Here is a 13,962-nt window from a genome sequence, read left to right as displayed (position 1 = left end):
TGTGGGCGGCAATCAGTTCGTGTAGGTCCTGGGGATTGTGGGCGGCCATAACGGGCATGGTGGGTGGGAAGGGTTGCCGCCCACGCGAGGGTAGGTGAGCGTAGGCGTGTGAGGCCGCTTCACTTAGGGCCAAATTGAGGGCACTTGATGATCTGTGAGAGAGATGGACACTTTAATGTACGCCCGCTGTCCACTGTTAGGGAGAGAGAGAGAGAGAGAGAGAGAGAGAGAGAGAGAGAGAGAGAGAGAGAGAGGTGACTCACCCATATGAGCCACTCGTCAGGCTGTAGTGGGGGTGGTGGTGCCGGCTGTGTGGTGGTAGTGTGCAGTCCGGACTTCCCCGCCTCTCTATCTGGCCTGGTAGATACATCACTGTTCACCCTGGCTCTCCTGTGTCACCCGGGAGAGAAATGGGTACCACGTCATGAAGTTGGCTTATTGGACTAACAGGAATGTATGTATGTATATATGTATGTATGTATGTATGTATGTATGTATGTATTCATTTGTTGGGGAGTAAAAAGAAGGAAGGAAGGGATGGGAAGTGAAGGGGAAAAGAGAGAGAAAGATGAGGGAAGAAGGAGGATAACTTTTCCCGAAGAATTGGGGTAGGGTAGGTGGGAGGGTTGGGGTGGGTGGGAGGGTTGGGATGGGTGGGATGGGGTGGTTGGAGTGGGTGGGAGGGTGGGAGGGTTAGGGTGGATGGGAGGGTTGGGATGGGTGGGATGGGGTGGTTGCAGTGGGTGGGAGGGTGGGAGGGTTAGGGTGGATGGGAGGGTATAGGTGGATGGGCTAGGTGTGAGGATTGGGGTAGTTGAGATGAGGAGGGGTGAAAGAAGATGAGAGGTGGAGTAAGGAAGATATAGTTTGGGAATTGAGGAAATTAAGGAGGAGGCAGGAGAGGGCGGGCTGATCACCTAGCTAAACTAATAGTGTGTTAAGGTTGTGTCATGGGTTAGTTATTGTCTGTAGGTTAGGCACTAGACAGCCTACCCTATCCCATTTATGGGTGTTTTGAGGTCCTTATTTGGGGTGGAGTGTGTGTGAGGGTTGGAGGGGGGTTAGAGGGTTAGGAGGGCTGGGGTGGGTGGGGTGACTGAGAGGGTTGGAGTCGGGTGCCACAATCACACACTTGTACACCATTTCAAATCTAATTCTTAACCTCTTCTTTTCGCCATACCAAACTGCTGTTCTTGGGGGTGAACTGCCCGTGTGGTCTTTTAAGCCTTCAACCAAGACAGTGGGGCAACTGATATCCCAGCCCCCTTTCTTGCCGGCATAGGTAACGTAGGACTGACAGTGCTATACACTGTCCTCGGCTACGCACATAACTTGCGCCGATCTATCGTGCTTCACTCAAACAAGCAATAATGACTGTCAAAGCGAAAATACTAATCACAGACCAGAGGCCACCAAACAGGTCCACCAAGCGGAAGCAGACAGAAATTGCTTGCGAACACAATGTCAGGTACCAGAACGTAATAGAAGCAAAAGATGGCTTCATCATGCTCATGCTTGATGACCATGACCTGGATGACCTCTTGTCCCAGAGATGTATAGACAATCTAAAGGAAGAGCACTATGACCCAATCCTGCCTCCTGCTTTGAAGGCTAAAAGAACTGTTCTCTGCTTCCAAATGGATGAATCCGTTCACGAAGAGTCTGAAGTGGAAATAAAAGCAGCGATTGAAAAAGAAAACGCTTGGGCGAAGAACAAGGTGGACTATGTCAAAAAATTCACCAGTAAAAAAGGCAAATGCATAATCAAAATTCAGTTCAAAAGCACCAAGGTTGCTGAAAAAGCAACCAAATCAGGTCTCCTCGCATTCACCCATAGCATACCGTACCACCAAATACAACAGGAACAGTACCACCATACACGTACCTGCCTCAGGTGCTATGCCATTGAGGATCATGATAGTGTGAACTGCCCCAAACCCAAGGAATACAAGATCTGTTCCAAATGCCTTAACTGTGATGGGCCTCACAGCATTATGTCAATGAACTGTCCCAAAAGAAAGGAAAAAAATCAAGGAAGCACAACAAAAAGCCACAAAAACATCAGTATCACCATACAAGGCTGTGCTGCCGATAGGGACCCCGACTCCTGCAGTCACTGCACGGACATACAGAGATGTAGTGTTGGTAGGGACCCCGACTTCTGCAGTCACTATGGTCCCTGCAGCCACTACAGACTCTACAGTCTTGTTGAATGCCAGAGACAGATACCTCCATGACCGTGACATACTAGCCAGCATGATTGTCAAACACGCCCGTGAGGAGGATGTTCTGCACCCAGGCTGCTTTCAAACAATACTCGAAAAATTGCTTATGCCACCACAGTCTGCCCATCCCAAAACTGTTCAGGGCAACATCCTCAGCCTCGGAGGAGACAACAGTAGCCCTTGATGTGGATGCACAAGTACCCACAACGGAGATGATACTTGTCCCCCAATCTCCAACATTCACAGAGGAGACATCAGTGGGCTCTGGTGTGGATGCACAAGTACCCACACCGGAGATGATACCTGTCTCTCGGACTCCAAGCGATCTATCAGGTAAAGAACTGAAACTAAGCATCTACGTACCAGACCACATCAACGAGGACTGTACACGTGATGAAGTCGTTAGAGGAGTAATTGAGTACAAGATGAAATGGAAGTACGACCACCCCACTTCCGAGGAGGACATCCACGAGGCCATTATACAAAAACAGGTCGATTTAACAAACTGTATCCAAAAGTCATCCGTTGGGATGATAAAAAAATTGAGAAATGGACGCACAGAGAAAACCACGAATCTGAGAGATCCCCCTAAAACCATAAACAAGATACAATGGACTCGCTACGTAATGCAGTAAAAATAATGCAACATAACGTGGAGAACTAATAAATTATCAGAGCAAGAACTCCTTCAAAGACTCCCACCAGATAACGACAACAACAAATTCATGGTTCCCAAAAAGTTACCAAATCTCAAAAGGTCCATTTCCACCCCCTGATCTACACGGCCAGGCAATAGACATCCTCCCTAGACCAGCATCCGCTAGTTGGGTCGGCGGAATATGAAATAAGACCCTTAAAACACCCATATATGGGACAGGGTAGGATGTCTAGTGCCTGTACCGACAGACAGTAACTGACCCGACGCAACCCTAACACACTATTAGCTTAGCTAGGCGGTCAGCCCGCCCTCTCTTACCTCCTCCTAAATTTCTTCAATTTCCGAACTATAACTTCCTTCCCCCACCTATAATCTTCTTTCACCCCTCCTTTCTAATAAAAAAAAAAAGAAAAAAGCCGGGTGGGGGAGGCTGGGTTGGGTGGGAGGGCTTAGGTGGGTGGGAGAGCTGGGGGGTGGGTGGGAGGGGACGGGTTGGTGGGAGGGCTGGGGTGGGTGGGAGGGCTGGGGTGGGAGGGCTGGGGTTAGTGGGAGGCTGGGGTTAGTGGGAGGCTGGGTTGGGTGGGAGGGATAGGCGGTGGGAGGGATGGGGTGGGTGGAGGCTGGGGTTAGTGGGAGGGCTGGGGTGGGCTGGGGTGGGGTTGTTGGGGGATACTGAGGAAGATTTTTATGATCGGTCTTGAACAATGGGTCGTTGTGGGAGGAAAAATTCCTGCTTACGAATTTCTTCCATGTGTGTGTGTGTGTGGTCTTACACACACACACACACACACACACACACTCACTGGGGAGCTGCATTGTACATATTTCATAAATTATAGACTAGAAAGTGTTTGCTGCCGTGTATTTTGAGTTGTGCTGTTGGTACGTATCTCATGACCTGTGGGTGTTGCTGTGCCTCACCAGAACACTACACACACACACACACACACACACACACACACACACACATATATATATATATATATATATATATATATATATATATATATATATATATATATATATATATATATATATATATATATATATATATATATATATATATATATATATATATATATATATATAACGAAGAAGAGAACCAGGGAAAACACAAACATCTTGACTGTGAATTTATAAAACAACGCTTTCCATGTAACAAGTGCATTGGAAACATGGTATTTTCTTGTTTCCTTTGTGTGTGAGAGGATGCAGTGACAGTGAGTTAGCTCAGTGATAAATACTCTGGTAGATGGTGGGTTGGGGTTTGATGGGGTAGATGGAGACAGCTGTATGAGTTAATAGACGGATAGCTAGACAGATGTTATACTCACGTTCTGGGCAGGGTGCAGTAGGACGGATTGAGTGTGTGGAGTGGCAGACGGCTGCTGTAGTGCTGCTGCATCTCCTGCTGTTGCTGCAGCTGTGACCGCGGCAGATCCAGTAAGTCTGGGTATTGGCCACTGTTACTGACGCCCACGGATACCTGGGACGACGAGCGGCCACACATCCTGTAGAAGATGGCGTCCCTACTGTGGTAGATGAGGTGGTCCTTCCACCGTGCAGGGTCCTCTAGGGTGGTTCTCACCGCCCCGACACCTGACTTGGGGATTTCCACGTAGGAGACGCTGCTGGGTGTTGCCGTTGGCAACGTCACGGGAATCTCGACGCTCTCCTGACGATGTCCCTCCGCGCCGCCCTTCTCCAGGGTCTTCCCGGGGGGGTAGTCATCAATTGTCGCCTCGTGGAGCATCCAAGACGACTGTGTTTGTTGTGATCTTCTTGCTGACGGCTGGGGGTCCTCCAGGTCGTTGGTGGGCACTATGTGGTACCCGGCCAGCTTGTGGGGTTCGGTACCCTCTGACCCCCGCGACGTCTGGGGTGTGACCAGCTTGTCGTCCTCTTGTCGCAGTGGGCGACTACTACTACGTACTTTACAATATATGAGGAGACATACGATAAATAAGATGCACACAAGAATTATTATTCCTCCGAGAACGCCGCCTTTCATATACGAGTCGTCCACGTTAGCGACCCGCACCTCGGCCACCTCGTGCGACACCTGCAGCGTGAGGTTCACCTCCCTTCGCCCCGCCCGGTTCTCCGCTACACAGCGGTACGTGCCCTGGTCCATCGGCACCACGTCTGTTATGGTCAAGTTGGAAATGGATGGAGCGTAGTATGGCCCCATCAGTTCCACCACAGTGTAGCGCTGAGCCTCGCTAGTGTTCTGAAGAGGACTGTCGCCTACTAGCCAGGTGACGATCGTCTCCACCTCAGACTCAACACGACACGCCAGCGACACATTCTCACCCTCGGCCGCTAGTACTCTGGGGGCCACGGCTGACACCAGTGGCGCGCACACAAACTCCTCTTCGTCCAACAGTTGCCAGTCACGACCTGTCAGCCACCGAGGGTGAGAACACACGGCGGGCACCGACGCCGCTAAGTTGTGTTCCCGCATCCACTTACGCAGTGGCCTAAGGCGGCAGTCACAGTACCAGGGGTTACCGTCAAGGTGTATCACCCGTAGCACCGCCAGCGGGATCAGCTCACTGGCGTCCATTGTTTCGAGTTTATTGTCTGACAAGTTAAGAACTTCGAGCCTAGAAAGCGTTCGTAAGGCTCCATCTTCGATCACCGATATAGTGTTGTGGCTAATGTCGAGGTGCACTAGTTCTGGCGTAGGCACGAAGGCCATCGTCGGGATGACTTTGAGGCCATTGTGGGCGAGGTGCAGCTCCCGGAGACCGCCCATGTCCATGAGGGCTTCTGACGGTACAGTGCGCAGGAAGTTGTTGCTCAAGTCAAGCTCCACGACGTTGCTCAGCATCCTGAAGGCGCCTTTCTCCAGCCGCATCAGGTTGCAGAAGTTGAGCCAAACCTTCTGCAAGTTAACAAGACCTGTGTAGACGAATGAGTCTCTGGGGAGGATTCTCAGGTTATTATGGCGGAGGTCAAGGACTTGTGTGGAAGGATCGAGTCCTCGGGGGATATCGATGAAGTGCGCGTCTCGGCAGGACACTACTTCCTTCCCGTCCCGCCACTTGCACTCACACACTTTAGGGCAGTCGGCCAGCGCCCCGAACTCGGTGAGCGCTAACGCCCACAGCCACGCCCACAGCAAGGCGGCGCGCCTTCTGGGCTGACACAGAGAGGGACGGGAGCCCGGCGTCGTGCTCATGGTCCGTGGTGGTGACGGCCGCCGCGACCAATGGGCGGGAGGGCCACCTCACTCATGCCGCCCAAACCACTCCCGCCGCCCACATGGTTACGGTAGGAAGCCCAAAGTCCTTGATCTTTTTACCTTCCACTTCTGGAATGTCCTGCCTATAATAATACGATTGTCTCCCTACCTCTGCCTCTATACTCCCTACACGCGACCAACTGACACAGCCACGAGAGAGAAAATACCGTCTACTAAACTGGAAACACTGCCACGTAAAGTAGGTCAGATACGGTCGACTAGAAACACACCGGGGAGAATTTCTCTGTTGCAAAAATCCTTACACGGAAAAAACCCCCGAATATACTGCTTATTTTCCTCGCTAATGACCGAGTTGGTAGTATTGTTTGGATATTAAAGACCAGCTTGCGCTCTTGTATTGATGATAATTTGAAACTGACGAGTATGTTTACTACGGTTGTCAAACGTTCTTCTTTAATTGCCTCGTCCAGATCCACTTTTCACAAACAGTTTCAAAAATCGTCTCACCGTAAATTGATTCTTGTTCCAGCTGACGGAACTTTTGTGTTGATGTAACAAAATATAAAAGTTTGTCAAGACTTTTACTGGTCACTGTTTGTGTTGCTGTTGTTGAATCACGGCTATATAACAGTAATTAGTGTGGTACTTCTGTTGGAGGTTTGGTGAACTACCGTTGATAAACTGGAATGTTGCCGTTGTGGACTTAAAATGCTCCGTTATAGACTTAAAATGTTCCTCTTATGGAGATGAAATTTTACAAGAGAATGTTAGAAATGGTACGTACTGGATATACTGGATATTTATAATGACGCGCCCGTTGCAAGTTAGGAATGAACACGCTTTAGACTTGGAATATTCTTGTTGTAAACCTGAAATACTTCTATTGTGGGGCCTGGAATAATCCCGTTGTGAGGCCTGGAATACTCCCACTATGAAGCCTGGAATATTCCCGTTGTGGGGCCTGGAATACTCCCGTTGTAGGACCTGGAATGCTCCCGTTGTGAGGAGTGGAATACTTCTGTTGTGAGGCTTGGAACACTCCAGTTATGGGGCCTGGACTACTCCCGTTGTGAGGCCTGGAATACGCCCGTTGTGGGGCTTGGAATGGACTGTTATTATCTTGGAGCGTTATTGAGTTGCTTCTGTTGCAGGAATATCCACAGGCGGTGGGTTTTTGAGACCTTAATGATTTCTGAAAAGAAGAAGGAAAATATTACAGTTACGATACAGCACTTAAGACGGGTAACCTTTTTAAACTAATGAATGGGTATAGAACCACATAATTCGTAATATATATATATATATATATATATATATATATATATATATATATATATATATATATATATATATATATATATATATCAGGTAGTATTCCAGGCTGTATTATCACAATAAAATTTGGCCACCCAAAATAAACAGGCATTTCACCGTCAATATTGACCCAAGAAAACAAATTAGTCTTGCTTGACATATTCAATTTCCTACAGCATTCTGCACTGGGTCTCTGTGCCGAATAATGTCGTCTGGTGTTTGTCAAACGGAATATTAAAAGTGGTGCCCCTTGGTGAAGGGGTTAGTGAAGATGGTCTATTAGAAGAGAAGGAAGAGAGATGAACTCAAATCTTCAAATAAACTTAAAAATAATGACAAAAAAATTGTTTTAAAAAATTGTGAAGTAGAACTGAGTTGTTGGCTGTAGTGAGGTTGTTGTTGTTGTTGTTGTTATAATGTTATTGCTGCGGTTCAACAACGAAGGTCTTTAAGCGTGTAGCAAAGTTAGTAATACATTAGTCCAACAACGATAACAATTATGAGAGACGGAACTCTCCGGGTAGTGTTGCTCGAGATGATATTTACGTTTACCGGGGAAGCCATTGTTGGTTCTGGCATCATCAAACCTACTAACCAATAGTGGGACAGGAGATACAATGAGTGGAACTACCTACCCGAATAGTTGAGAACAACGACCAACGAGGTAACATTCAAAATAAATATACATAAGTATACATTATAGTTAGCATGTAACACTACATTATCAGTTATGTATGCAGTATGTGAGTACGTGCGTATATATGTACATGTATACATGCGTAAGTATATATACTGTACCATGTTTTATTATATAGCCATGCATGTATATGTTTATAAGTAGTATGTATTATGTGTGTGCACGTGAATATGCAACTATGTATGTATACACGTGTATCATGTGTATGTGTATGTGAGGTTATGTGCATATGTGTGTCATGTACATTTCTGTACAACAGTGTGTGTGGACTCAGTCCAGTGAGCATTGTTGTAATATATTTTTAATAACATTTAAATAAGAGTATTTAAAATTCTTCCCCTACAATAGGATCAGTCTTGAGTTTATAATATTAACTGTGCAAACGTCATTGTTTTAACCTAAACTACCAAAAATAAAAATAATGACTGTGTGTGACGTAATCAAACCTACGAGCCAATGAGGTCACAGAAAAAATTCTTACCAATGACATCAGTTTTGTTTATCTGTTCCCTGACGTCATCAAACCTACGAACCAACAGCGGTGCAGAAAATAAATAATCTTACCAAATGCTGGACATTGTTTTTAATAATATCTATTCCCAGAACTCTAATGTCCATTTATATCAATATATCCTTATACTGAGTGCTATTGTAATATAAGGGACGCCCACGCACGCCTACGCTCACGAGAACCAATTGACCTGTAGGGTCTTGTGTGTGTATAGTACTGGTGTAGCGACAATTACCCCAATTCGTCACCATTAGTTATCCCCTCATGGGTGACCAGATCTCTGCCTATACTAGGTACCATGAAGATAGCTCCGCCCATAGAAATGACGTGACCACGCCCATATTTTGAACTAGCCAATCAGTGGAAAAACTGACTAAAAATTCTTTGAAAAACATACTCTGATTGGACACTCAGAATATGCTTCCGACAGCTAATAGGTAATGCCAGTTTAGTGTTGTAGTGTGGGCGGCAAGGTAAGGTTGATTAAAAGATTTTTCTGTAGTCGTACGGGTGTATAGTGAGTCCCCTCCCCCACTGTATATCTAGTTATAAATAGTGATAACACATACAACTTCATATCACGTCTTTGTTGAATCAATTAAATTAAACAACTACCAAACAGGGAAAATATTGGAAGCATAATGTGTTGTCTAATGGTAGACCCTGCTGCCATATGGCATCACAAAAATTGTGACCAAGTCCCAGGTTGCTGATCTGACTTTCTGCCTCAAATACACACAATTGCAGGGTCTCAATTGTTTCTCTTACTTTGACAACACAACATACATATATTGTTTTTACTTGATTATATATATATATATATATATATTATTATATATTATATATTATTATTATATATTATTATTATTATTATATTATAAATCTTCGCCCCAGGCCTGATGTGGGTGATTGACCTGTGCCTGGTGAGCTAATTGTATATATAATTAATAATTATATATATATATATATATATATATATATATATATTAAATAGATCAGCAGTAACAGATGGATGAGTACAAGAACTAAGTGAACCACATTTAATTAAACTACGGTACAGTGTCTGCACATGAGTACATAAAGTAGGTAAATCACCAACTTATATTATGCTATGATCACTTATCTTCCCCATCTGGTAGATATTTGTATACCATTTTGTACCATTTGTAGCTTTTTATGCCAGCATTTTGTACCATTTGTACCATTTTATATAATTTTGTACCAATTTATATCATTTGTTCGTACTAAACAATAGACTTCACATTAACAGAGGCGATATTGATTTTTTTTACAAGTCTCAAGAGATCGCTGTATAATCGTGAGGTAATCACCAAACAATATTCCAAAATATTATTCACGCCTGTTCGTTCGGTTTCTTTTAATGAACAATAGTGAACTTTTTTTATCGCGTGTGTGTGTGTGTGTGTGTGTGTGTGTGTGTGTGTGTGTGTGTGTGTGTGTGTGTATAAATAGCTGCTGAATAGATAGAATACTAAGAGAGAGAGAGGAGAGTCACCGCAAATAAGAAAGACAAATCCTTTCCAGACAGTGGAGAGACATTATTAACTGCTAGAGACTTACTGTAGTCTCCTCGGCAGATTTAACATAAAACAGAAAGACATGAGAGACTGGAAGATAAGAGGGATGGAATGATGCATGAGGGGTGAGGAGACAGGAGGATGGATATGTAGTGAGGTTTTTTCTTTCACATTTTTTCCTGCATTTGAATTGGAATATCTATTATATTTTCCAGCGCTCTGATTGGTTGGCTGATCTAATGAATAGTTAAGGCAGGTGAAATTACGTGCTGTAACTATAGGCTGTACTGTGCTGTAATGTATTTTTGTAATCATGTGCTGTAATTGCTGTTAGGGGCGGGTGGGACTGTTCTAACGTTTCCCAAACTACTAATTCCCATCTCTCACTTGTACTGCTACTCTCCCCACCTGTACTGCTACTCCCTCTCTCACCTGTACTGCTACTTCCCCTCTCTCACCTGTACTGCTACTTCCCTCTCCTCACCTGTACTGCTACTTCCTCCCTCTCCACCTGTACTGCCACCTCTCACCTGTACTGCTACTTCCCCTCTCTCACCTGTACTGCTACTTCCCCTCTCTCACCTGTACTGCTACTTCCCCTCTCTCACCTGCTGTACTGCTACTTCCACTCTCTCACCTGTACTGCTACTTCCCTCCTCACCTGTACTGCTACTCCTCACCTGTACTGCTACTTCCCTCTCTCTCACCTGTACTGCTGCTACTCCCCTCTCACCTGTACTGCTACTTCCCCTCTCTCCCCACCTGTACTGCTACTCTCTCCCTCACCTGTACTGCTACTTCCCCTCTCTCCTCACCTGTACTGCTACTTCCCTCTCTCACCTGTACTGCCTTCCCTCTCCCCACCTGTACTGCTACTTCCCCTCTCTCCACCTGTACTGCTACTTCCTCCTCACCTGTACTGCTACTTCTCCCTCACCTGTACTGCTATTCCCTCCCCACCTGTACTGCTACTCTCCCTCCTCACCTGTACTGCTACTCTCCTCACCTGTACTGCTACTCCCTCCTCACCCCTGTACTGCTACTTCCCCCACCCCTGCACTGCTACTTCCCTCTCCTCACCTGTACTGCTACTCCCCTCTCCACCTGTACTGCTACTCCCTCTCTCCACCTGTACTGCTACTCCCTCTCTCCCCACCTGTACTGCTACTTCCCTCTCTCACCTGTACTCACTTTCCCTCTCTCACCTGTACTGCTACTTCCCTCTCCTCACCTGTACTCTGCTACTTCCCTTGTCACCTCTGCTACATTTCCTTCCTTACTTCTACTCTGTGTCACCTTCCCCTTCACACTCACTGCATAGCCTCCTGCACCCACTACACCTAACAAACAGCCACTTGTACACCCTATACACCCACCACACAGCTCTCCCTACACCCAACACACAGTCACTTCTAAAACCTACTACACCCACACACACCCTCTCCTACTGCCATTACAGCCAGTACACCTCTACACCCACCACACAGTCTCACCTACACCCACTCACACCCCACCACACAGTCTCACCTACACCCCACACCCCACCACACAGCCTCTCCTACACCCACTGCACCAAGTACACCCTCTACACCCACCATGCAGCTTCTCCTACACCCTCTACACCCAACACAGCCACTTCTACACCCACTACACACACCACACAGCTTCTCCGACACCCACTACACCCACCACACAGCTTCTCCTACACCCTCTACATCCACCACACAGCCTCTCCACACCCACTACACCCACCACACAGCTTCCCTACACCCACTATACCCACCACACAGTTCCTCCTACACCCACTACACCCACCACACACCCTGTACACTCACTACTGCCAGTACACCTTCTACACCCAGCATACAGCCTCACCTACACCCACTGCACCAAATACACCCTCTACATCCACTACACAGCCTCTCCTACGTCCACTATACCCTTTACACCCACTACACAGCTTCTACGCCCACTACACCCACTACACACAACACATAGCCTCTCTTACGCACACTACACCCACTACACCCTCTACACCCACCAAACAGCCTCTCCTACACCCACTAAACCCTCTATATCCACTACATGGCTTCTCTCCACCCTCTACACCCACCACACTGCCTCTCTACACCCTCTACACCCAATACACAGTCTACCCTACACCAACTACACCCACTATACGCAACATTCAGTCTCTCCTATGCTCACTACACCCACACACACACCTCTACTATGCTCACTATAGCCAGTACACCTTTACACCCACCACACAGCCTCTTCTACACCCACTACGCCCAGTACACCCCTCTACACCCACCACACAGCCTCTTCTACACCCACTACGCCCAGTACACCTCTACACCCACCACACAGCCTCTCCTACACCCACCACACACCCTCTACTATGCCCACTACAGCCAGTACACCTTCTACACCCACCACACAGCCACTCCTGCACCCACTACACCCACCACGCACCCTCTCTATGCCCACTACAGCCAGTACACCTTCTACACCCACCACACAGCCTCCTACACCCACTACGCCCAGTACACCCCTCTACACCCACCACACAGTCTCGCCTACACCCACTACGCCCAGTACACCTCTACACCCACCACACAGTCTCTCCTACGTCCAATAGAGATATGATAGAATTATTTAAGTGGGTGAAAGGAATCAATAAAGGAGATATAGATAAAGTTTATAATATCCGAGCAGGATAGAACTGTAGCAACGGTTTTAAGTTGATAAGTTAGGTTTAGGAGGGAGATAGGAAGAACTGGTTCACAAATAGGTGGTGGGAGTGGAATAAGCTTAGCAACTTTGTAGTAAGTGCTGGAACGCTGGAAAGTTTTAAAAGGAGGCTAGATAGATTCATGGATGATAGATTCATGAGAGTGGTAGTAAGTAACTCTCGACAGCTGCCATGCACAGGCCAACTGACCTATTGCAGACTCCATATTTTCTTATGTTCTTATGTTCACCCACTATCCCGTCTTTGTTCTTTTTCTCTTTCTCCCATTTGTTACGTTTTCCTCATCTTTCTGTCTCGTTTCTTTTATTATTTTATACCTTTCACATGTTTTTGTATCTTGAATTCTCTTCTCATTTTCTCACTCGTCTTTCTTTAACATCTGTCTTTCTCTCGTTCTTTCTTTATTATGTTTTCTTCGTTTTCTCTCTTTTTTTTTCGTTTTCTAGCTCTTTCTACATTGTTTTATTTTATTTATTCCCATTCTCTATTTCTCTTTTATTTTCTCTCTCTCTTCTTCTGTCCCTATTTTTATTTCCTGTTTTCTCTCTCTCTCTTTTTTTCTCTGTCTCTGGCTTTCTCTTTATCTATTTTCTTCCTTCTTTTTTCTTTCTTTCTCTTATTATGTTTTCCATCACTCATTCTCATTTTTGCTGCTTTTTATTTGATTATGCTTCTTTCTCTTTCTTTTTATTTATCTAACTCTTTCTCCCTCTCCCTTACACTATCTCTTTTTATTACTTTTCTCTTCCTATCTACACAATTTATTTCTCTCTCTCTCTCTCTCTCTCTCTCTCTCTTTTTCCGTCTGCCTGTCTGTCTGTCTCGCTCGCACCCTTTCTTTCACTCTTCCACAAAGCCACATAAATCCGGACTTGCCAACCAATTTCAAAATCTAATTCTGTCTGATTACTATTTTTTATCAGCAAGTTCAATAATAATAATAATAATAATAATAATAATAATAATAATAATAATAATAATAATAATAATAATAATAATAATAATAATAATAATAATAATAATAATAATAATAATAATAATAATAATAATAAT

General features: G+C 45.5%; 1 protein-coding gene across 1 annotated transcript; it reads right to left on the bottom strand.

Moving 5' to 3' along the window:
* Positions 1–263: 263 nt before the first annotated feature.
* LOC121876667 (leucine-rich repeat-containing protein 24-like) lies at positions 264–7,277 on the bottom strand (the record flags this gene model as incomplete). Its single annotated transcript, XM_042382425.1, has 2 exons — positions 4,218–7,277; positions 264–390 (listed from the first exon to the last, which is right to left on the bottom strand). Coding segments are annotated over exons 1-2 (1,977 nt in total), but the record flags the coding sequence as incomplete, so codon positions are not given.
* Between the last annotated feature and the right edge of the window lie 6,685 nt (positions 7,278–13,962).

The sequence above is a fragment of the Homarus americanus genome, unplaced genomic scaffold (genome assembly GCF_018991925.1).
Source record: "Homarus americanus isolate GMGI-L3 unplaced genomic scaffold, GMGI_Hamer_2.0 scaffold9948, whole genome shotgun sequence".
NCBI lineage: Eukaryota > Metazoa > Arthropoda > Malacostraca > Decapoda > Nephropidae > Homarus > Homarus americanus.
This window is presented reverse-complemented; position numbering and strand designations above follow the sequence as displayed.